Source organism: Parasteatoda tepidariorum, chromosome 2 (genome assembly GCF_043381705.1).
Source record: "Parasteatoda tepidariorum isolate YZ-2023 chromosome 2, CAS_Ptep_4.0, whole genome shotgun sequence".
NCBI lineage: Eukaryota > Metazoa > Arthropoda > Arachnida > Araneae > Theridiidae > Parasteatoda > Parasteatoda tepidariorum.
Window position 1 is genome coordinate 11,190,683 of NC_092205.1, and position 26,301 is coordinate 11,216,983.

At 27.2% G+C, this 26,301-nt stretch overlaps 2 protein-coding genes across 4 annotated transcripts in view; one reads left to right on the forward strand and one right to left on the reverse strand.

Annotated features, from left to right (window-relative positions):
* Window positions 1-21,815, reverse strand: LOC107445633 (peroxisomal acyl-coenzyme A oxidase 3). Its single transcript, XM_016060069.3, has 16 exons — window positions 21,570-21,815; window positions 21,266-21,438; window positions 19,548-19,781; window positions 18,419-18,493; window positions 17,866-17,955; window positions 14,853-15,085; window positions 14,019-14,115; window positions 12,762-12,944; window positions 12,542-12,664; window positions 11,420-11,540; window positions 8,659-8,781; window positions 7,252-7,362; window positions 3,324-3,478; window positions 2,637-2,769; window positions 1,515-1,669; window positions 1-902 (listed from the first exon to the last, which is right to left on the reverse strand). The coding sequence occupies exons 2-16, from the start codon at window positions 21,401-21,403 to the stop codon at window positions 786-788; spliced, it is 2,088 nt and encodes a 695-aa protein (XP_015915555.2). The 5' UTR covers window positions 21,404-21,438; window positions 21,570-21,815; the 3' UTR covers window positions 1-785.
* Window positions 21,724-26,301, forward strand: part of LOC107445634 (tRNA splicing endonuclease subunit 34) — a 10,160-nt gene continuing 5,582 nt past the window's right edge. The window contains exons 1-3 of one of the 3 annotated variants that reach the window (XM_016060070.2): window positions 21,724-22,035; window positions 22,655-22,792; window positions 25,301-25,395. In XM_016060070.2, the coding sequence (XP_015915556.1) occupies window positions 21,984-22,035; window positions 22,655-22,792; window positions 25,301-25,395 (285 nt within the window). In that variant the 5' untranslated portion in view covers window positions 21,724-21,983. Of the gene's footprint in view, window positions 22,091-22,536; window positions 22,568-22,654; window positions 22,793-25,300; window positions 25,396-26,301 lie in introns of those variants that run through there. The other 2 variants (XM_016060072.3, XM_016060071.3) reach the window with 2 other exon arrangements.

Consider the following 26,301-nt stretch of genomic DNA (forward strand, 5'->3'; position numbering starts at 1 on the left):
TAAATAAATAAAAAGATTTATTAAATTAAAATACATCGAGGTGCATAAAGCTAATTCATTGAATCAAAATAATCTACACATAAAAATCACCGGTATTTCCTGTATAAACATTAACTAGCATACAATCAATATGTTTTGATCAATTTTATACTGTACATAAAGAAAATCGGTGAAGATAAAAAAACAGACACATAATATAGAGGACAAATAAAATTTTAAAAAAAAGAAACCTTTAACTTAAAATATTTTTTGGTGGTGAAAAACGTTTCTTGTAAACATTTTTATGCTTTTGTTTCAGATTTTAATGCTAAATTTTCCATTTATTAAAAATTCAACCTCGTAAATCATAAATAAATAAAAATATTTTAGAGCTTCAGCTTATGTAATAGTACATTAGCTTAAGCAGTGAAAACAAATTTTCTTTTCAAAGCAATGGTGGAATTTTTTGAAAATTATAAATAATAACAGAAAAAAAACATTAATTTTTTCTGAGCTAACTAAAATACAATTTTACTGTGCAAAACTATACCTATATGTGATGAAAGTGTACATAATATTTTATACATTAAAAGTATTTATAAAAAATGACATAGAAAAAAAAACAAATACAAAAATGTGATGATCATAAAGCATAATTTGATACATCATTTATGATAGATATATTTGTGATAAATTTGTAAAAGTTTGTTTTTCTAACAATATTACATAACATTTTAATTCCAAAATATAATTGCACAGTTATAACTTTGAATATTAAAAGTCATTTTTAAACTACAGAACAACAATCACAGTTTTGCTTTTATTGATTGAACGGCAGGTTTATCCAAGAATTCACGCCACCATGCAGGTCTGTCTAAGGCACCAGGAGTATTTAAGATGCATTCATAAAGATTTTTGTAAATCTGCAAATTATTTGTTTTTATTAGTTTTAAATATTATCGAATGTGTACCATACACAAAATAAAAACGATGTAACCATAAAAAACTTTTGTTCTAATGATCAAATTTTTATAAACTAACTGCTAATCCGTATGGTGTTAAAATTGTTTAAAGAGTGACCCCATCTCGCACCAGTCACAATGCTGATGCAAAATATCTTAAGTGGTAGACAAATCATGGGTTAGAATCCCCTTGCTGTTTAGCTAACAGTGGGAAGTTTTAGTGTTTTCCCTCTCCATGTAATGCCAAATGTAGGTTAGTTTTATCAAAAAGTCTAATGATTGGAGTTCCCTTGTCCTCCGGGTAAGGTTTACATTTACAAGGCTGCGAAGTTAAGCATTGATAGTCATAAACTCAAAATAGGTTCGGCTATTCAACACCGCTTATAAAGAAAAGGTATGCTTATTCAAAGAAAGTACGTTTTTATATTTTCTCAACTTCATTTATAATTAGCTCTAGTTAATTAACATATTTGAGGTCACTCTTTTAAATCGTTAGGATAATCTGTTAGTTTATAAAAATCAAATCATTAAAATTGAAGTCATTTAAGGTGAAAGCCACTCAAGTTACCATACCTGACCGTCCGATTTTCCGAGAGCCGAATTCAAAACAAAATCTGGAGGTGAAATTGCATCAGCCAAGGAAACTGCTTGTTCTTTCAATTCTTCACATAGTTTTAATATGCAACGTTTTATTGATTTGCTTGCTAATGCCCCAACACAAAATCCACCTGTAATATCATGAAAAAGCTAGAAAATTAATATTCAGCATATTTTTTAAATATAGTTTTTGCTTAACCATATTTAGAAGAAAAACATTTAAGTCAAAATTGAAACTATATATCAATGTCATAAAAATTATCATTATATTTAAAACTATTATTATATTTTAACTGTATTTATTCAAGAAAAGATACTTCTGTTGTGAGGTGGCTTAGAGCTAATTTAAGATTACCATGAAATGACGGAAGCACCAATTTTGGTATGATGGTACTTTAAGGTATTTTAATTAGCCTAGGACCCCTCAGAAATCCCTAAACCTGAGAAGGGATAGGAAGGAATTATTTTTATTATTTTTTAATGCTAAATCGAATGAGAACAATTCTTAGGTGACAAAAAATATTGTAGAATTAATTAATGTTTTATGTCCAAAAAGTACAATTTTGAACTCGTGCGACATTGCAATCTGAACATGTGATGAATTGTTTTCTGTGAATTTGTTTACACTTAATTAAATGAGATCAATCTCGAGTTAATGGGACAAATAATTAATAAACACAAATTTAGTGTTTTTACTCAACATAAGAAACTATAAGTTTTATGCATAAACATAGGTAAAAATCTACACTGTTTGTAAACAATACTGTCGTATTGACTTAAGTAGGATATCATTTGAATCAGCCTAGATAAAAAAAGAGGAAACAATATATCTTTTGCATAAATAGCAATGTCAGATGCCAAAATGTGTATTAGCCAAAAGTTTTAACTTTTTACAAACAAAATCCTTATAAGTTCTAAATTATCAGTCCTATTAAATTGACCTTTTAAGTATTTAATGAGGCTAAAAAGATGAAAATATGTATTGATATGTTTTAAGCTGAGCAATTAATTTTTTTCAAATATAAAAAATTATTCTTTCGTATTAAAATATTTTCCTTCGACGAATAAAATTTAAATGTCTTATTTGAAAACTTTTACCTTCATATAAGAATGTTATGTGCTTCTCCAAGCTCCATAAGCCATACAAGAAAAAGAGCTGTCGAAGAACTTCTTGAATGTTTTTATTAGCTTGTTCAGAAATAAAATCATCAAATCTTTGCAGAAAAGCATGCTAAAACAAAGAATATTAACATCATAGTATCACAATCAAATAGATAATTGGAATGTGCAATTATTGCCTCTAATATTAATTGAATGAAATTTTCTTTACTAATTTATTTGTTGACAAAAATTTTAAAAAAAAAAGAATGAATAAATTGAATTGAAGTCTCCAAATATCAGTGATTTTATATTCTAAAATGTTATTAATATATTATTTTATTATAAAATATTATTTCATTGTAAAAGTGGTTTAACTCCATAGTTTTAAATATGTATTTTCCATAATTGTATCACATTTAGTCATATCTTTTAATATGAAAGTAAAGTATTTTTAATAATTACATTAATCAGCAATAATACAATAATTCTATTAAAAACCGACAAAAGTTGAATACTTGTATTTGTTTTCCTACATCAAATTTTTAAAAAGTTTATTATTTCAAAATTCATTTACAAGGAGATACTTTACTTTTACAGTGAAAGAAGAATTACTCATTTAAAAAAAAAAAACTTTAATTCATGCAATTGTTTATAAAGAATTAATAATAATAACTAATTTTTTACCTCTACATATGCCAGTGACAGAGATCTGCAAAAATAAACTTGAGTGTTGCAACGTGCTATAAATGGATCTGTGTTATTCTTCAATTCATTGTTGAGTTTTTCACTCGTTTGTTTCAGTAAGTAGCACACCAACCATTTGTATGTGTTAAGAATTACTAAAAATAAAATATTTGTTTTAGGTTTTGAGAATTAATTTTTATTGTTTTACATCTAAACATTGCCTAAAAGTTGACAAACTAAATTTTATCTAATAGTAGTTCACCTAAACGGTACATTAAAAAAAGATAATAATAAGTTACATCTAAAAATATAAAATATATACTTCAAATAAAATAATTTATTTAACTGTAACCATTTACAGAATAACTATAATTAAACTCATCTAGTTTAGAGTCTCGGTTATTACAAAATTACTATACGCAATTCACTTAAACTCTAGAAGCTATATTTAATGTCAAAGAAAACTGTTTTTAAGGTAGGTAGGTACTTTATTTATGTCACACTAAAGTTGCACAATGGGCTATTGGCAACTGTCTGGGAAACATCCCTGAGGATGGTCCGCAGATATGCCATCACGATTTTGATCCTCTACAAAAGGGATGGCTCCCCTGATTTGGTAGCCCGACGACCTGCACGACACCATGCACCCTCAGTCCCTACACAAGCTGATCAATGTGGTCACCCACCTCCTCACTGATTGCAGCCAGTGATGCTTGACTTTTGTGTTATACTGGGAACCGTATCTTTATGATCAGTCCACTGCAGGAAAAATTGTTTTTTAAAAACTCAACTCGTAAAAAATATATTTTTTGAAAATAAAAAACATTAGAGAATATTTTTTTATCACTATTATTGCAAAAAGAAAGTTTAAATGATGAATTTATCATAAGTAATGAATGGATGGATGGTTAGAAGCAATGCCTTCCGAGTATTTAGCGTTGGATATAACAGCAAAATTAAATTGCACAGCCACAATAGTTTTCTAAATTTCACACATAGGAGCAACAAGTTTTAAATGTGCTAAATACCCGGAAGGAGATGAATTATTTTAATTTCACTCGTTAATAATTCACAAAATTGTTTTCATTTGTCTGAAACATTGAGGTGGACTTTTAGAGATTCCTAATTATTGAGGGGAGCATATACGTACCATCCCGCTTTCATTGGCTTATAATCTTCGAAATTTGGATTATCACACAACAAGGAAACTTACAAGACCAGAAGGAAATTAATGAATAAAACTAAAATTTTAAAGAGGGAAACCAACTACATTAAACCCATCTTCAAAGATAGACGTTTTCCTTGCAAAAAATCGACAATATTGCTAAAAAGATATCAAACTTTTCTAAATCCTAAATATGAATACGACAAATCTGAAACAAGTAATTTGGTTGTGCTACCTTTTTTTATCTCAAGAATTAGCTTTCAATCATCAAATATTATTTCAAAATGCAAATGCCAGGTTACCTTTTCTCAGAACAGCAAAGTTACATTCTCGAACCTCTAACAATTTTTATTAATTGTTTCAAAACTGGAGAACTTACAAAATTTCATGTCAATGTGAACTGTTGTACTTAGAGCAAACTAAACGAGCGCACTAATGGCATCAATTCTATGTTAACAGTAAAAAAAACTCCACCATTAATCTATTGCAATACATTGCTAGACAGCTGAATTGCTGTTTTTAATGAAATTTAATATTATCACCAAGAATTACTCTCGTAATTTTTAATTATCTTTGTATTTCATTAAAATTCTCCCCATAAAAAAATTAAAATTTTTAAATTGGGTTTGGAAACATTTAACTTTGTCGAAAAAATTAAAATTTATTTTAAAAAATTGGCCAAAGTTAAATGTTAGCTCTACATTGAAACTATTTGCCTTCTACAACTAAACAAATGCTAGCTTAAATTAAATATGGATGCAAGAAAATCTCGTGTTTAATTTCAATTTTATTTTTTTATATAAAAAACTAAAATTAAAAAAATAATAACAAATAAATAAATCAGTTAAGTAAATTTTAAACTAATAAAATAAAAATTTCCCCCCTGGACTGCTAGATCTTAAAATGTTATAAACCTTTTTGTAAGTCTTAGCAAAAAATATAGTGTCATTACTAAGAACTTACTTAAAAAATAAAATTAGTTTGACAATCGTAGTATCTTTGAAGTTTATAAATTTATTCCATATTTTCTATTTGATTTCCCCTTCCTTAAACAGCTAACTTCTTACTTTCTTTCTATTTTTACCCCTTAGAAGGAAAAAAAACATAAGTCGTGCTGTTTTGTTTGCCTAAAAACTGCAATTTTACGTGAATAGTTTACATTATATAATTACAATTAACCATACTATAAGGAAACTTGTCAACAATCGCATTTTTATTAAAAAAGAAACATTATCATAAAAACTGTATGAGCCTATTTAAATTATACAAACATTTTCAGAATTGTGTCTGCAGTTATATCTGACTACATATTATACAGCTTTTAGTGAGTATTGTGATTGAGATATCAATTCAGCAAGGTTATAAAAAGACAAAATATAGGTATGTTTTTTTTTGTTTTTGGTTTAAGTGCTTTTATTTTCTCCATGCTAACTTTTGTTTCAATATCCTTACCTATAAAACCTGCTTAGATTTTATCTCAAACTAACACTTTCCTATAGTCATTGTTTAAAATCTTTACTGACCTTAATAATTTTCAGATTTAGTAGCTAGGATTTATTTAGGAATAATTTCCTTGTTGGACTGCTATAAATTTGATACATCAATTGATAAAGGGTTTTGTGACAAAAGGATTTCAAGAAAAAGAATAACAAAATAGGGATGATAACCATGATAATAATGATCACATAAAAAATTAATCTTCAGAATATTTGCTCTGTGTATCACAGTTCTTTTGAAGAACCAAAAAATAAAAATAGCATAAGTTATGCAAAAAGTTTTTTTTATTTTATTATTTTTATGAAGAAGGTAAAAAAAAGTTAAAATTTCTTCAACTATTACCATTTTATTTATCCCTGTGAGTCCCGGTTTTATCTGAACTTTAAGTTGCAGTCTTCCTTGTATCAAATAAATAAATAAAATAAATTTCCCAAAAGTATTCAATAAGAAAGAAGTGCATAGCAAGGAAAGTTCATTATGATTTTGCCAAGGGGTTTATCACTTGAAGAGTTAAAGGATCTGTGTATAGTATAGTACAACAAGTAGAAATATTACAGTTATATTAAGGGTGATATTTAATATTTACATTTATACCTTTTTAATTTAAATAAACAATAAAGAGAAATGATAGAAAAAAATTTAAAATTAGGAAAAACATGCATAATTTGATACCATGTACAAGAAGCAAAATAGCAAAGATAAGCCCCATATCTAATAAAAGAATATATAAAAATCAATATTTCACAAACTTAATAATTTCACAATTGTGCCTAGCCTTGTTTGTAATTTGTATCTTGTTTGCATAATTTGGAAATCCTAATTGAAATTAGGAAAAACATGCACATTGCACACAGGAAAAACATGCACATTGCACACAGAAATTAGGAAAACATGCACATGCACATTGGTTTCCTAATTAAAATTAGGAAAAACATGCATAATTTGATACCATGTACAAGAAGCAAAATAGCAAAGATAAGCCCCATATCTAATAAAAGAATATATAAAAATCAATATTTCACAAACTTAATAATTTCACAATTGTGCCTAGCCTTGTTTGTAATTTGTATCTTGTTAGTAATTAAAGTCATAAATTAAGGGTGTTTTTATTTCTCATCTAGAAGATAACAACAATTAGAACAAGATAAAACATTGAATACTGAGCTGAACAATGATAAATAAACAAAATAAAATCCAGCTTTACTCAATTATAATATTTCAAAAAGATTGGAGAAAGAAAAAAAAATTATAAATAAGTAAATATACCTTCTGGATTCAGTAAGTCTAGATCTCTTTTAAGGGATAACTTCTGTCTTAAAATATTATCCATGTCATTCAGAAAACCAATGCTTTCAAGTTCAATAGTAAAACTTCTGTCTGTAAATTTAAAGAAAAAAAATACAATAAGAAATCAAGATAAATGCAGATATTAATGTTAATTTAAATATGTTTTAAAAACTTCAATTACTTAATGCTGTAAAACAGTGGTTTTTCCAATTGTATGCAAAGTATTGTCCGATAGTAATCAGAATTATAAAACTATTTTATTAATTAAATAACGAAATTTTAGATTTGGTTTAATGCAGTGAAACCATTCTTTATCACGTAATAATTATTCATTAATTTCTTATAGATAATGAGTTCTTTTGACAACATATTGTATGAGAAAGTAATATTACCATGAATGACCAAAATCAAGAGAATGTCGATTTTCACCAATGAATGTCAACAATCACATAGTCGCTTTGTGGTGAATGTCAAAAATATTTGTTATATCCAATTTGATATTAATTTATTCATTGATATTATTATATTTCTTCGATATTTTAATATCTGCTGAGGAAAGATTAGGAGATACATCAGTGTTTGGAGTACCGGTTAAATTACTGGGCAGTGGCACTTAACTAGACCTAGTATATATTTCGGACATTTACCAAATCGACTATGTGATTGTCAACATTCACTGGTGGAAGTCAACAACCACCAATTTCAATCATTCACAGTAACAGCAATACATCTCTTATCGGAAAGAAAATAAATAATATGAAAGAAGCAAAGTCTTTTCTAACAGAAAATTTCAATACTAAAAACTTTCGCTATACAAGACACTTTTTAAAAAAATTTCTTTTTGAGCCATAGTAGCTGAGACATTCAGTTATCATAGTATAGGACTGTGGTTTGATCTCTGGTAGTTACTTGAGGCTTACTCAGCTACAGATCAATGAGTACCAGCATATCAGGAAGGTAAAGGTGGTTGGTGCACAATAGAATTCAAGTTTTCAATCTTTCATATTGCAAAATTAAACTTCAAAAAATATTTTGAATTGTCTCGGTCACAACTTTAGCATTGTTCCTGTGATTTTTTCTATCACACATTCCCCCAACTTGCAGAAAAATTTTCATAAATATCAGGTCAATTAACAAAAACATTTAATCAATTATTGAATTAAGTATATTTTTTTAAACGGGTACTCCTTTATTGGTCGTCTATTTCATCTGTTTTAAAATAAAAGCTAGAAATTGAGAAAAATTTAAAATGCAATCTTTCATTTAATTTAAGCAATTAATAATATTATAGCATATTTTCAAGGATGCATGCTCAAAGCTAAAAAGTGTTAATATTACCTATTGAAAGTAATGAAAATCTTACAATTTAAATAAAAAAATAATTACCGTCTTCCTTTCTTTTCAATAGTCCTAGTAGGTAATTGCTTGTCTGCTGCAGCAAAACATTATTGTCCCCTTCATAGGTGCAATTTGCATCATTATCATTTCTTAGAGATCCAAATCCAGAGGCTGCAATATAAAATCAAAAAATATTAAAATAAATTAAAGAAAAAATCAGTTTAAATTTTTTTTTAAATTATTTTTTCGAACTGAAACTGATATATCTGATAACTGAAATAATGTATCATACAAAAACTTTATAGATGTTTAACATGCAAGTTTACCTACTTAGCATTCAAAATGGCTATTTTTCTGCTTATATAAATCACTCTTAATTACATTTAGAAATAATGTAGTGTATACAGAAAAATAATGAATTTTTAAGTCGTAACTCACCAAGGAGATTAGAAAATTTAAATTTGAAAATTACAGAACGTTATGCAATTAAACTGAAACAAGATAATTCAGTCAACAGAAATATAGATTTGGTAAAAATAAGATTTTTAAGAGAATGTTAGAAGTTATATACACTATTCTCCCATAATGATAAATCATAACATTATATAAGCTCAAAATCAGGTCTAAAATTTCACAACTTTATTATGTAATAAAGTGTAAAAAAGCTCCTTAAATTTTTTTTTCAGTGTATATTATTTAGCGAACATTAATTGCAACATTGGGTACTACAAAATACAGGTAACTCATGCTAGCTTAAACACTCAAGAAGAATCAATCCCATAAAAGGTCTCCTACCTCCCTTTAGAAAATCAAAATATTTTTAGTCATTATCTATGCATATGTTACTGTGAATGATCAAAATTGGTGGTTGTTGACTTCTACTGGTAAATGTCTACAATCACATAGTCACTTTGGTAAGTGTCCAAAATATATAGTAAGTCTAGTTAAGTGCTACTGCGCGGTATACCCTACATCAATATTTTTTAAGCTTCAGTGCCACTGCCGGTACTTCAAACACTGATGTTTCTCCTAATCTATCTTCAGCAGATATTAAAATATCGAATAAATATAATTATATCAGCGAATAAATTAATATAAAATCGGATATAACAAATATTTCAGACATTCACCAAAGTGACTATGAGATTGTTGACATTCTCTTGATTTTGGTCATTCACGGTAGCATATATATTTTTTTTATATCTCACCATAAAATCTATCAGCAGCACTCTAGTTATTATTCATTTCGATATGTTGTCATAAGGAATAAATTAAATAGTATTAAAAAAAATTAGTTTAAAGATTTTTACTTGCATATATTTTGTTAGACAGTTTTAAGTGACAAGTAATGTTGAATATTTAATTACATATGTTAAATATTATTATAGAATAATTTTGTATTTTTATAGAAATAGAAATCTTACAAATTAATTATTTAGATTTGTGATTTTGCCTAAAATGGCTGTAGAAATTTTAAATATAAATGGTGCTATGATGCCGCATGCTGTAATACATATTAGTTGCAATGGAGCTTGCCTTTTTCAAGCAATAGCATGCACAGTGCGCCAAAAAAAAGAGAACCACCTGGAATAACTTTCAATCAAATGATCGGATTTTCACATTCTAGGACTCAATATTAATGGCTCAAGGGGGTGACTTCAATGCTAATTAATAACTGCAGACCATATTTTAAAATGTGAAATACGACACAAAAACGTACTTTCTCTGAATTGACATACTTTTTTCCAACTGATTCAGATTTCTGACCCCCAAAACATAAGGGGCAGCAGCAATCAGGTGAATAGGGCTCCAATAGTTTGGTCAGGAGAGTGCTCCGAATTTTGGACCCCTTAATATTAATTTTACCTTTTTTGCATATTCCGCTATATCGAGAAGTTTGTATTTTATGATATAAAATTATATTCTTTAAAAACGATGTAAAAATTGTATAACTGACAATTCATTTTTTTTTCTCCCATTCTTAACTAAAATAATTAATATTTACTAAAAGTTATTTTTTGCATGGAATTATCTTTGGATAAAAATTTTTATAATTGAGTGTAAAAATTTTTCAATTCGCCTAAAAAGTTCCTGAGATATAGCGAAATACGCATAAGTAAAATTATCATTAATGGGTCCAAATTTTGGACCGCTCTGCAGACCAAACTTTTGGGACCATATTTCTCAGGTTGCGGCTGAGATTTGTAGAATTACAATATTTTAATACAGTTGTGCTGCGCATTGAGCTTGACTATCATTAAATTTTATATGTTGTACATAATATTGAAAAATGACCAAGCTGGTGACCAAAGAAAACTAGCATTATTATAATAAATGTATAAAATAGGTTCTTTTTAATGTGAACATGGATAATTCAAATTAAAAATTATTCCATTAGAATATGCTACTGGATCCAATATTAAAATTTTATTATTAATTTAAATGTTTCTTTAACATATCTTTATTAATTTGAAATCATATCGAGGAAAATTTAAAAAAAAACTCTCTCAGCTCCTGATGTCCAATTTATTAGTAAGAGATGAACATTTCCTTATAAGAATGGGAGATAACAAAACAACAGTGTGGTCTGGATCTTACTCATTAACTATAAAACCTTTTTATTCATTTCAAGTTGAATTAATAAAAATAAACTATTCTGTTCAATTATTTCAATGCAGTAGCAATAGACATTTTAACATGCAATATATTTTTGCAATATGAGGTTCATAAGTTAAGAGAATAACTTAAATAATAGTTGCAAATAATTAAGCACACAGTAGTTTAATCTTACAAAAGAAACATTTATTACCTTGTAAGTAACCGTGACCACCACAGGCTTCTCTAGATTCTTGAATAGCATCTCTTGCTAGCCATCCAGCCAAAGGCTTAGCTCCACTACACAATGCGTGCAATTCTGCCGCTTTTTCAGACTGAGGACATTAAAAAAGAACATATATAATTTGCATATTATGATGAATGAAATAAATGAGACACAAATCATTCTTTTTTTAAATTTTTTAGAAGATAAACACAAAACATCAACAGAAGGGTTGCCTGTTTAGAAAAACAACTGAACAATGTATTATAAGCCACAGTCATAAAAATCATCAAAAAACAAATTTTTAAACTTTTTCTAAATTTCTGAACACTGGTACAGGACATTGGTTTGCAACCTAAGATATGTTAAGATCATGATGTTATTCATATTTTGAAAAACCTTTGTCATGAGAATCTTCAGGATACAAGTAAACAAAACAAAAAATATATTTTTGAACACCAAATGCTGTAAAAATAGCACTCAGCCTGTAAACTTCATATAAGTTTCTTCTTATTGTGTGTAATATATACATTAAGTTTTCTAAACTTTTCCTGAAAATTCACAAAGATATAACTGGTTGAGTAATAATTTGAATTTCTCGTTGCATGGTTATTTAATTGTTAATGGAAATTTGACATAATTATTGTCTATTTTTAATTGGCAAATAAATAAAGGAATTAATTAAACAGTTATCAAATTAAAACATATGAAGTATATATTCTTTCTTTATTTTTCCTAGGAGACTTACTATTATACATGTTGTTTTTTTAAAAACGTAATTATTGTTTTGTTTCTACAAGCTTTTCTATTGCAAGTCATTTATTTCAATTAAAATTCTTCTATTTCAATAACTTAATATTGAACAAAACTTTAAATTTTTAAAGAGAAGTTAGTTTTAGATTTTAATCATTAATTTAGTTCTTAAAATTTTACGTTAGAATATATTTCCAACGGATTTAACTTAGTAGCGAGCAAAACCTAAATAGCTAGTAAAGTAAAGCATAAAAGAATGCATAGTAATCTTTGGGTGTTGAATAACGTCAGCAAACAGGGAGCAGAGCACACTAGTTTCTAAATTAAAATACAATCAACATATTAAAATAATTATTTTACCAGTTCAGGGGTCTTTTCTCCAAACAAGACAGACATCTGAAAATTTATGAAATCTCTACTAAAAGAATATGAAAAATGATGAAGAACATAGGTAGCAGCAAGATATGGTAACAGTCTCCATTGCTGCAAAAATAAAAAGTTTAATATTTATAGCAAATAAACATATTACCTAATAGATACTATTTAATAATAATAATCTATTAAAAATAACTTTACAAACCTGGAGTTGATATTCTAAAACAGAATATTCTTCTTTTCCGGCAGGTCCAAACTGCTTTCTTACTGCAGAATATCTTATTGATATGGGTAAACACTTCTGAAGATTTGATAGGCACATGTTGATGATAAAAACTCTCCCTAATGATAAAGTACCCATGGAAGCTCCAAACCTTTTATTTGGATCCTGCCAAACAATATAACTATATTTTATTTCCAAGGATATATTAATATCAAAATGGTTATAAAACAGGGGTGATTGGAGCACAAAGTGAAAAACCCTGAAAATTTTAACTGAAAAAAATCAATTTATGTACCATACATGTTTTATATTTAATATAATTTTTTGAGCTAACATTTATAATTAAATTAGCTACGAATGCAGATTATCGTACCTTTAGAGTAACTAATTCAAGAAAAAACTTACTTCTTACAAGAATTGCTATATTGGCTTTTAAAAATGTGTGAATATGAATTGTGATTTTGATGCGTATACATGAATAGTGATATTGGGTTTTAAAAATGCGAAAATACAAATTACGATATTAAATTTCTAAATTTCGTAAATACGAATCACCGTGTAAAATTTTAAGATCGCGCGAATACGAATCGCAATGCGTAATCTTTAAGGCATGTATACATTCAAAAATCGATGTTTAATATTACAAACACATGATTACGAATTGCAATATTGGATTTTAAAAACGCATGAATACGAATCGCGGTATTGGATTTTAAACTCGCATGAATACGAATCGCGATATGGGGTTTTAAAAACATGTAAATTACGATATTGGACTATTAAATCATGTGAATAGGAATTGCGATGTACAATTATTAAATCGCTAGAATATGAATTGCGATATTATCAGATACCGGCACAGTTCCAAATATTTAAAATGGCGAAAATCCGTCAATCCAAAAGAATGAAATTGGCGGAAGAATCACGTATGACATAATTCTTCACGTAATTGGTGGAAGAATGTATGTAAACGTATTGTTAATGGGTTTTAGAAAAAGCTTCAAAATTGTGTCAGTATAAGTCATTGATTCACATAACTATGTGAACAGATGGTCTTGAAATAAGCAGAATTCTACGATATTCGTGCAAAAATCACACGCCCTGCTTCTAGCTTTTAGACCCAGAAAAAATATATGAAAAACTAAGAATACAATCACCCCTGATAAAAAGTATAATTTGCTAAATTCGAATGGAAATTAAAAATTATTAAACTATGAGAAAGAGATCAGGAGTACATACATTAAATGGAGTCACATATCTTCCATCAGGAGTTACATCACCGTTTCTACTTAACAAACTTTCTCTAGGTATTCTATAATTGGTGAAAGAGATAAATCTGAAAGAAATAACAAACATATACTGCATTGTTCTTATTTCATGTCAATAATGAAATGAATCAATGGACAAAAAACAATGAAATGTTTAAATAAAATCATGAAATAAATAACAACATAAATATTTTAATATTTAATTATAAAAACATCTCTAATAAAGGTAATGTTTCATTTTCAAATGAAATTTTTAAATATTGACTAAAAATTTTACTTTTAATTTTAGAGCATAATTAAAAGATTTATAAAGTTAAGGTCACAGTTTTATGAAAACTCTTATAATGAAATAAAAGAAGTGGAGAATGCACAGAAATGAAAGAATGATGTTATGACACTTATAATTAAAAGCTCAACAAATGGGACATTGTTAGATAGTATTTAAATTCAGATGCAATGATTGATATTATATTATCTAATAATTAATAACCAGATTTAAAATGCTGAGATCATAAGTACAGTAAATTGACAAAGAGCATTGTGCTTTATTACTAAATTTTGAGTTTTGATAATCACATTATTATTTTAACATTTTTTGTAATATTTAGCCACTGATGTATTTCTTTTCTATGCATATAAAAAAAAGAAACAATACAACTTATTATACAAGCCATTGGGGTAAACAGGAGAGTTCTTCAGAGCCTCTGAGTATAAGGGTCCCAAAATACTTTTTAATGAAGTTTTTTAAGTCTTATTTTTGGTTGTCTTTAATTTAGAAATGAACTATTTCCATATGATAACTTACCCATTATCAACACCATTTAGACCAAGTTTTGGACCCAAGTCCCCAACAGTGATTCCTGGATAGGGTAGAAGCGTTTTTGGATCTCGTATGGGAACAATGAAAGAATGTAATCCATGGCATTGATTATCAGGAGTATAGAGTTGCGCATAAAGGCATGCATGAGTACCAGTTTGTCCCAGACTTCCAACCCACACTTTTGTTGCTTCCAAATCTGGAGTATTTATGACAAATTCCTGAAAAAAGGATAAGAATAATTATTTAAAAAGAAATATAATAATTGAAATTTTTTTTTTAAACATTGAGTATTACATTAAAAAAGATCAATTTAGGCATAAATAAAACTATAATTAAAAAATATTTGAAAATTAATATTGCAGATTTTTAAAAATACCATAAGCTTTAATTCTTTTTTTTAATTTCTTTACTTTTTACTTCTTTGAATATAAAGAATAAATCAGGGGGTAATCACTGTGAGGAAGAAAAAGGAAAAAAATTGACAATTAAAGAGAAATATAGCATAATTTTTTTTAAATAAATTTTAAATGAAATTTTTTTTTGTTGTTATAATTGATGCTTCTTTGGAAAAATGGTTTTATCTTGGTTAAAGGGCATATAATCTTTTATTATTAAAAAATCATAGCAACTTTATAGTATATTTACAAATTTCATTAGTATTAAAATTACAAATTAATCTGTATTCTTATAAAAAAAATTTCTTTCATTGATTCTTTACTAAATAGATATCTCTTTATAATAAAAAACGATAATGGTATAAAACTGTTTCGCATGATTACTAATGCACTTGTATTGAGCAAAAAATCATATGATAGGGTACCTTAACTTTTCACGTTACCTGTCATATATACATGCCAACATGAAACATTCTATATTCATGCATTCTCATACTGGCGTTTGAGAGATTTCTTGTACGCTCCCAGTCATCACATATTTGTGACAGTGTCATTTTGACCATCTACCTCTGTAGATTTGTTCTTCTACCCAAAACATGATAATATCACTCACGTGCGTTTAGAGTATTTCTTGTTGCATATGAGCTTTAAATATTGGATATTCATTTAAGTGATTTAAAAATAAATAAAAATACTAATAATGTTATTTTTAAAAATAAGTGAGAAAATGAAAATGTTGTAACTTTGCAATGCAAAATAGCATGCAGCATTCACCATGTACTACTAAGAATTGTAATGGTTTGGAATTGCAAACTTAACAAGCTGATAGAGATTGTTGCATAGGTGTTTTGATGAAGAAAAATATTAATGAATTGAAGCGAATGATATTTAAAGACTAGAGTCATAAAGTTTTTATAAAATTAAACTCACTAAAAATTTCGTAATTTGACTAAAACTAAGAAGATGCCAAATGTAGCCACAAAGGCACGCCACTTCAAAATGCCCAGAACCTTTTTTCTGTAGGAGATCATATGTTTTTGAAGCTTATTCTCCCCTATATTTTCAAAACCTCCCTGAATATGTAAAAAATGTTTACAATGCTATGTTTAAAGAACTATAAAAACAATACAAATTTTCTAAATAGGATTGTTTCTAACACTAATCTAAAAAATAGAGTGTAGATTATTTTTCTCATTTCTTTCCTGAATACTTATTTACAAATTGAAATTATAATTTCAGCATAATACTTTTTTTGATATAAATGAACCTTGCCGATTATTTTGATAACAGCAATTCTATAATGCAAACATTATTTATAATTTTCACGCCCAACCAAATCATAACTATTAGAAGTTAAAATAAACATCAAATTGATTTGAATAATAATAATTCAAACGGTATAAATATTTGGAATTTTTGTACCAAAGTAATGTTTCTTACTTTAAGCAATTTAAAAGGAAAAAAAAATTAGAGTAAATATTAACTTCAAAATAAAATAAAATTCTGTATTTATAATAGAATAAAAATCTTCTTCTAAATAAATTCTGTAATTAAAATAAATATAATTTGTAATTTCAAAATAATGAAAATTGATCTAGTTTTTCATAGAATTAGTGCAATTAGACAACCATAATGTTAAACGAAAATCAATATGTTTTTTTACCAATATATTATCTGTTGTTGTTGTTCATTTATGTCACACTAGAGCTGCACAATGGGTTATTGGCGACGGTCTGGGAAACATCCCTGAGGATGATCCGAAGACATGCTATCACAATTTTGATCCTCTACTTGAGGGGATGGTACCCCCGCTTCAGTAGCCTGACGACCTGCGCGCGAAATCGAGCACTTTACGGTAGAACAGTTTAATGAGGACCAACACCGCACACCCTCCGTCCCTACACAGACTGATCCAAGTGGTCACCCACCCGCACACTGACCACTAATGCTTGACTTCGGTGATCTGCTGTCTTAACGATCAGTCCACTACGGGACAATATATTATCTATAGAGCAGCAGTTCTAAAAATTTTTCGACTATGAAACCCTAAATGATCAGCCATTTTTTGGTAGAACCACAACTTTATAATTAGAGTATATAAAGACAATTTTGAATGTATTAACTAATGAAAGACTACTTTGTTTTGAAAATTTTAATTAAGAGGAATGAATCTCTTTTAATTATAGCCTTACACAAATTTAACTGTCTAGTATGTATATGTATCCAACTAACGCAATTTTTTAAAAACACAAGCCTCTTTCATAATTTATTCAACAAATTGTTAAAAAATTATATATTTAAAAAAAAAAATATTTGCTTTTAATGGCATTTTATTTTAAGTAGTATCAGGCAAATATTAAATAAATAATTGATTATTGATTGGATCTCAAAATAATGATTTCAAAAATTATTATTGGTAAAAAAAAAGGATTTAACTATCAGAACCCCTTTAATCTTTCCATGGAACCCAGGGTTTCTGCGGAACACCATATGGGAACTACTGCTGCAGAGGATTGATAAATTTGTGGGATTCTGTCATGAGCAATAAATACATAATAAATTTAAACATCATTTAAGTATGTAAATCAATATTCAGCATATACCTGTGTTTTAGGATCATAAGTAGCAGTAGTTTTCATTTTTCTTGTATTTGTACCATGACTCAGTTCAGTTAATGCAAAACAACCAATCATCTAAAATATATATATATATATATCAAATACATAGTTAAAATGAATAAACATTCTGAGAGTATTGATAGTCACATATATTTTTAAACTTCATATAAATAAGCATAAATCAGTGCTGATTTGAAGCTAATCGTTAAACTCATAGAGTAGGAATTATATGTGCTTATTTTTATATTTCCTTCATTCAAAAGAAACATTCTTATATTTTTTTAAAATATAAATAATTAAGAAATTTTAATTATAAATTTTATCAAATCAAATTTCATAAAAATTTTATAATTATAAAATTATTTAATTTAAATTATAAATAAATTAAAGATTAATTAATATTAGTAAGTATTTTAGCTTCACAAAACTGGCAAAATTTTTCATTCTATTTGATGAATTTTTAGTTATCTAAAGTCAATAAACTAAACCAAAATGGAAAAAAAGAGGGAAAAATTACTAAGTATGAAACTTTATTCACCTGAAAATTTTCAAGGTCAGTCATTAGGTCTAAATGTTTTTTCATTCCAGAACCTCTCAATGCTCCAACAAAATACTGAAATGATCAATTGTATGCATAAATAAATAATAATTTGTTGGAAGAGCAGAATCAAACATTTTTATTTCATAAACTTAGCAAATTAGAGATATAAGTGCAGAAAATAATTGCTAAATATCAACTCACTACATGCTTCCTATAATAACTACTATTGGAAGTTAAAATTTATAATTATTATACAATTAAAAAAAATATTAAACAATAAACAAACTTTCAACTTTATCTTAATCAAAATAAACAATGGTTCAAACTTTATAATCAATGAATTATGATGGAAAAGGAATAACAGAATAAATAAAAAAAATAGCTAACAATATCCTTCCATTGCTTAATTTTATTATTTACATCACATAGCAAAGGAACAGTTTTAAAGATTCCTGATTAAAAAACTACAGACTCTGACTAAATCCTGGTTGAGATAGACTACAGCAATTCACTAAGTCAGTGTTTCTTTACCTTTTGTCGCCCCCATATTCTATAATGAATATTTTTCATTTGTGTGTAACCTCTTTTTATTAAATTGTCTCATAGATACTAAGCTAAAAGTTTATGCCAGTAAAATCATTACTCTGAGACCAGTTAAAAACAATAATCAAGTTGCCCAAACAAATAAAAGTTATAATGATTTTAACCAAAATTTTACTTTTGTTAAAGAACTGATTTAAAACAGTTGAAATAAAGTTTTGCAAAAAAATGATGAATTTATTCACTCTAACTTGCCTGTCTTTAAACATTTTGATAGCAGAAAATTTTCAGCCTTTATTTTTATTTCTTTTACAAAAGAAATTACAATTAATTTCCTTAAATATGGAAAATTTAAGCAAAAAAAATAAAGTAATTAATTTGCTATTGTACTAATAATATTTTTATGAACTCTTCGGCAAATAATCATCGCAAATTATCACCTAGCCTTTGTTTTTCTTAGGTTAATGAATCAGATAAATTAAATTAGTGAAAGGTTAAAAATTTGTCATCCTAGTAATTAGAACTCACAAAGCACTTGTACATGCAAATCAAAATCGTAATAGCACATAACACTCGTGAAATTTACCTCATAAGAAACTGATCGTTTAACAGATAGTGACCAATCATACATTCCAATGAATATAAGAAGGCCTTGGGCTAACAGTGGATTGCTCAAGAATTCGTCATACGTAAAGAACTGATATTCCATCAACCGCTTCATTCTTTGAAAACATAAATGTCGGTATTGTTGGCAAGAAAGTTCTTCTGAAGGCAGACGTTGAAATAATGGGTCTTTCTCTAAAGTTCTCCAGATTTTGAGCTGGAAATAAAAGAAAGTTATGAATACATTCAAGTCACTTTTTATGTATTTAAAATATAAGAATGAAAGAAATATAATTTTAAGCATTTTGACTTTTTTTTAATTATATGACTTAAGATGCAACAAAGATAAATGTACTTCTTCCATTTCATAAAATTGGAATGTTCTGTGAAAGAAAACCAGGATATTTTTATTAATCAAACTAAAATATATTGCTCAAGATTTTGTTTTATATTCCTAGGGCAATTCAATTACAGTCCTACTAAGTTTTTCCATTTTATTGTCTTTCCTTTGATCAATATATCTTTTAACTTAAAAATTATTTATAAAATTTGTCCGAAAAGATCATTTGCAATTTCCCAAAATTTTATCTGAAGTTTTACGCAAATTTTATCAATTTAATCAATATAAGATGTTTACAGTATCACTTTACAACTTTATTATTTTTAATCAAATTCCAAAGTCATCAGATCTTTTTAAATTTTCTAATCAAGTTTATTTTCAAAAATAAATAAATCAACTCGAAGAGTGTAATTCGCAACAACCCCAGGGAAAACATCTTCATGTCTATTTTTTTTTAAATTTTCCTGTTTAAAATCAATTTCGTATCTTGGCAATTGAAGTTAGCGTGGGTGATTCCGATACGGAAATTTCCCAGCTTTTAAATGGGTTAGCTAAAAATGAATTGAAAATAATAAAACTAAAATACAGACGATCATGTTATATATATATATATNATATATATATATATATATCAAAATGTAGAGAAAACATGGAAAAATTACAAAACAATGGGGGAAAGGGGGGGAAGAAAAATAATAAAAATAACGAGACACCGGAGAGAAAAAAAGGAAGAAAAAAATAATAACATACTGGAAAATAATTTTTATTATTTTTTTCCCCTTTTTTTGGATTTTTTTTCTCCAATTTCTAGGTATTTTTATTATTTTTCTTTCTCCCCCTTTTTTTCTCATTGTTTTGCAATTTTTTCCATGTTTTCTCTACATTTTTAACCTATTTTATGAGTTCTATTTACTTGCAGCTTATGCGCAGTAAACGAAACTTATTGTTTTTCCTAATTTTCTTTTTTTTCTTATTTCTCTCTCTCTCTCTATATATATATATAAACTATATATATATTAGTTAAAAACATGGAAAATATTAAAGATTAATAATAAGAGAAAAAGAAAAGAAAAAAAATTTAAACAAAATATTTAAAAAATATTAAAAAGCCGGAAAACAAAAAAAGCAAAAAGGAGTGTATATATTATATATATAGAGAGAAATATTTATACGAACATAAGTTAAAATTTAATTAATAAATAATATTTTCTCATTAATCTCTTTTCTTTTATCCTTTTTCTCTTTACTATATTTTAATAATGTTAGTCTTATATATATATAAGGTATTGCAATGTAAATAAACGACTTATAGAATAAATTAGCATTAAATGAAACATTCTTAATAAAAAAATTCGATTTACCTGAAGTTTCAAGATTTCTTCTCCTTCAAGCAAGATTTTCATTTCTTTCCAATCAAATTTTGCTTTTTTTCTGTAGTAGTCCAAAGGACCAGGTTTAAAATCATCTAGCAAATCTTTCAGGTTAGTTTTATTTTCCATTATTAATTTACAAAGTTGAATTAAGTACTAAATTTCTAAGGAGAGAAAAATAATGCATTAAAACAAATAAAAAAGTGACATTAGAAATCAGTCATAAAAGTTTATTATCATGAAAAGCCGATAATTTATCGAAAAAATTATCTAAAGATATTATCGGATTAAGTACCTGTGATCTAAAGCACAGCTAATATTGGAAATATCTAAGAAATGAAGAAAATTTCCGGAACAATTAGAAAGCAATTTTCAAGTACATCAAGAATGAAAACTCGTTTTTTGTTTACATCCAAAAAAATAAAAGAACCTTCATACGATAAACAGACGGAAAAATAATCTTCAACTCTTGCCGATATCAACAGGCTATTATCGATTATTAATTTTTGATCTTTCGATACAAAGCCTCGAACTAAAGTTCTCTTGAAATAGTTTAGCGGCACCCTAACTAAACAAAAATAGACAGTATTAAACGCTATACAATAAATACAAATAAATAATTTAAATTTTGCTAAACAAAAACTTAGTTTAATTAAATAATTTTAAGGAAATTCCCCAAAAGTATTGCAGATTAGTATTCGTTTATAACATGTTAAATATTTATTCTGCTGGAGGAAAATATTTTGTTTGGAATGCTGAAGGCAAGCTCATTTGATTTCAATTTTTTCTGAACTAAACAATTAGGAAAAGCAAAAAGTTTAGTTCCTTTACAATTTATAATACATAAGGCATAGATATTTTTCTCGTACTGGAAAAAATATTTTCAAAAATAAATAATGTATCTTATATTTATCTAAGATTTCTCTATTGTTTCTAATATTATTTTTTAAATATAACAAGATGTCATGTTAATTATTATTATATTCGAGAAGATTTCCGTAACCTGATCTGTGGCAGAATAATCGCAAATCTTGGCAACTTCTGGGCAGCGGCCTGCGAGAAACTAAAAAAAAAATATCACAGAAAGGGACCAACTCGAAGGATATAACTTGTAGCCATTACTGGCAAACATCTATATGTGTATTTTTTTTAAAAAAATTTGCTAGTTTAAAATCTATTTGACACCTTGGCGATTGTAGTTGGCATGACGGATCAGTGTTACATGTTTATTACACTCTTTGTTATTTAACTTTAGTGGTTAGAATATTAAACATTTTATGTTTGAACTTACTGGTACTGTTGTATCCATGCATGTGATCTGCATATTTTCTGAATTTCATTTTATGTAACAAGTAATATATTCTTTAAATATATTTTTAGATGTTATGACACTTCGTAAAGAACATCGTATTGTTGGCTCACTGATGGGAATATGCCCTCTTAAACCATTTCAAGTGCAAACTAAATGGTTACCATTACAACTCATGCCAGAAGAAGCAAGACTATTACTTGACAAAGGTTGTAATTTTTCGTTATAAAGTTACTCAGCTTTACCTATTTTTTTTAAAAAATTAATATTGTAAAATCTCTAAACAACGGTAAATTGCGATACTATGCCAATGGGACAGATGTAAGGATATCTTTGATACATAGAGTTATTAAATATTAGTTGGTTTAAAGATTGAAAAAGTAAGTAAATAGCTGATTTTTTTCAATAAATACTGATCCAAAAAATCACAAACTGTTAATTTAATCCATTAAAATGTTGATCTGATAATGATTGATCACTTTTTATTTTAAACAACATTAATTTGCATTTTATTTTTATTAAGAAAAAAGGAAATTGGTCTGCATGTAATGTAGCTGATTTTTGTAGGCTTATTCCTTTTATTCTAACCCAATAACTAAGGTCTCATTCCTTAAAATGATGATTTTTCGCTTGAACCAGAGACATAGTTAGCAGGGAAGGAATATCTGCCTCCAAACGCAGCCTTGGAAGGACACCAAATTTACAAAAAGATTAAAAATGAATTCCAAGGTAAAATGCCTTTCTCATTTAAATAGTCCCAATTTAATTTGCTAATTGTGGATCCATAGCTTCTTCAAATTTTCATAGAATTTAACTTTGAAAAGGATGTCTATTAATATTTCAGTTTGCTTTGCTTGTAGGCACATTTATATATTTTTTACAAACACATGTACAGTGAAACCTCCTATTATGGACACTCCTGCAAGACGGACGCCTCTCAATATGGACATATTTTCAATTCCCCAAGAATTTTCTATGAATATACCATTATGTACACACTCCCGTAACCGGACGCGGACAGTCATTTTGGTCCTGAAACGTTGTTTTCTATCTCCACAAACCGGACATTACTTTTTCTAAATTTGAAAAAGGAACTATTTTTGCTTTAAATTGCAAGCTAAAAAAAATGCAACTTTTCACCATTTTTAAAGCATGTAAATAAAATTTTTTGCCTTATCCGTAACTAAAAACATTCTTAAGCTATTTCACCACTGAAAAATCAATCTTTCTCCTGTCACCTTGCCTTATCTTTGTAAAAAAAGGAGAGAATACTGAACTCCTGTAATAATTCTGACATCTGCATCTTTTGATCTTTTCATCTGGACCATATAGGTCATGAGACCCCTCAAGTTGAAATGACATCTCTCAATGCTTCTTCCCCATTGAAAATTTCATTAATTTTCTTATAAATTTGAAGATTGTATTTAACTCAACTGGGGTAAAAAAAAAAAAGAGAACAGAAGTATGATCTTTGAGGAGTTTCTATAAATGAAACATTTATTCAGACACTTGATAGCTGATCAATTGTGAATAATCAACTCCATAGGTCCTCATTACTTACAGGTATTCATTACTTTTTTTTCTTTGAATCATGGGAGGGTTTTTTTTTTCAAGAAGGTATAACCATGGTCCCTATCAAATGATAAGTAGGTGTAAGGGGATGTAAAACTATTAATTGAAGCGGACTGAGGACAGAAAGCTCCCATCTGGTACCATATGTCTAACTTGAGTATCTATGCTGATATGAAAATTATATTTATTTATTTATCTGTAGCTACATCCAGAATTATGTATTTATATCAAACTTCTTTATATATTCTTTTTTATCTTTCTTATTGTTTAAATAAATATTCTTGTAGATATTTATAGTATCCTTGTAGATACTATTTAATTATTTCTACATCTTTGAAAATATTGTAAAAACAATTTACGGTGTCAAATTTCGTTATTAGGGTACCCTTCCCGTAAACGGACAACTCTCATAAACGGACAAATTTTTTGGTCCCATGAATGTCCGCGTAACGGAGGTTTCACTGTATTAATATAAATATTTTTATCATATGAATTAATGAGATTATGTCTCTTCATTGTTATTCTTTCTAATTCTTAATTAGTTATTTTTTTTAAAATTTTTAATACTCTTTTTCTTTTATTTAAAGTCCTTTTTTTTCTTCCTGTTTTTGTGTTATATATATACAGATTACATTTTTATTTTTTGTGTACTGCTGACTGAAGGGCTTTTCCTGTTATTCTAGGTGATCATAATCATTCTGTCAGATTGTATAAATGTAACTGTTTTTGGCTATATTAATACAATATTAGAAAGCACTATGTTTTTGTAAATAATCAAGTGAGCTGATGAAATTTTATCTTTTCATTGTTAATTTTTGTAATTCTTAACTAGTTTCTTTTTTTTTTAATTTCTTGATTTTTAAATTTATAATACTCCTTTCTTCTTTTATTTAAATTTTTTTTTAATCTTATATATGTACACACAACATTTTTTTACATATACTGTAGGCTAAAAGACTTTTTTTGTTATTCTGCCTAGGTGTCCAATATCATTTTGTCAGATTAATATAAAGGAACTGTTTTATTTTTTTTTGCGAAAATTTTAATATTGTTATTGTAGAATGTATTTTAATATACTGTTTGACTTTTTCTAAAAATGTAAAGTTGTCTTCTAGGATTATTATTTTTATTTTATATTTTTGCAGGTATAGTTAAATTACTACAAAGTCCAGACACAATTACTGACCCTAGTTTGATTGAATCATACTTTTCTAAACGGGATGAACTTTGCAAAGAACAGGTATTTATGATTTATTATGAATTATAAAAAAACTCTTCCTTAGAGTTTTAGCACTGTGTTTTGTATTTTAAGAATATGTGAAATTTTTCATGGTATATAGCCACTAATAATGATTTGCAGTTATTTTATTAGATGCTGTATTAGTAAATGTCTATTGAATGTATCTATATTGAAGTTAATCCAATATGCATACAATAATGTAACATATCAAATAACAAAAATGATAGATCAAATAACTGTATCTATATTTCAAATATAAATACTATATTCATTAAATAATTAAATCAATTTTGTTAAAAGAGATTTCCCTGTAATATTTTAAATCTAGATACTGCAGGGAAATTTCTCTTTAACAAAAGATTTGTACAATTATTTAAGTAAATGTTACAGAATGTGTAGTCCAAACGATAAGCTCAAAAGAATATAATTGTGATTTATAAAAAATAAAAACAATATATATTACAAATTTATGAAAGTCATAAATTTTTATACTATAAATAAAATTAGAAGTCGAAAAAATAATTTTTTTTTATGTAGTTAACTACTTTATTACAAATGTAGTTAACTACCACTACTTTTTTACATATGTTAAGACTGTAAACTACTTTTGAAATGTAGTTATTACTTTTAGGAGATGAATTTTGCTGGTGAACTTCATTTATACCTTTTGTTCAAAATGGTTTTGAATGATAAATATAAAGAATTATTTAGATATACAGGGTGTTTGTAAAGTCCCGGACCCATTTTGAAGTTTAATAACTCAAAATTAATAACATAAATGGTTAGATAGACTCAAAAAGTTTCATGACCCTTGTCTTCCACGTGTGCCCCCTTCGTCGCACGGAGAATAACAAGTTGATAGTCAATTTCACGCCAGGTAGCGGCAAGCGTGTCGGCATCCACAGA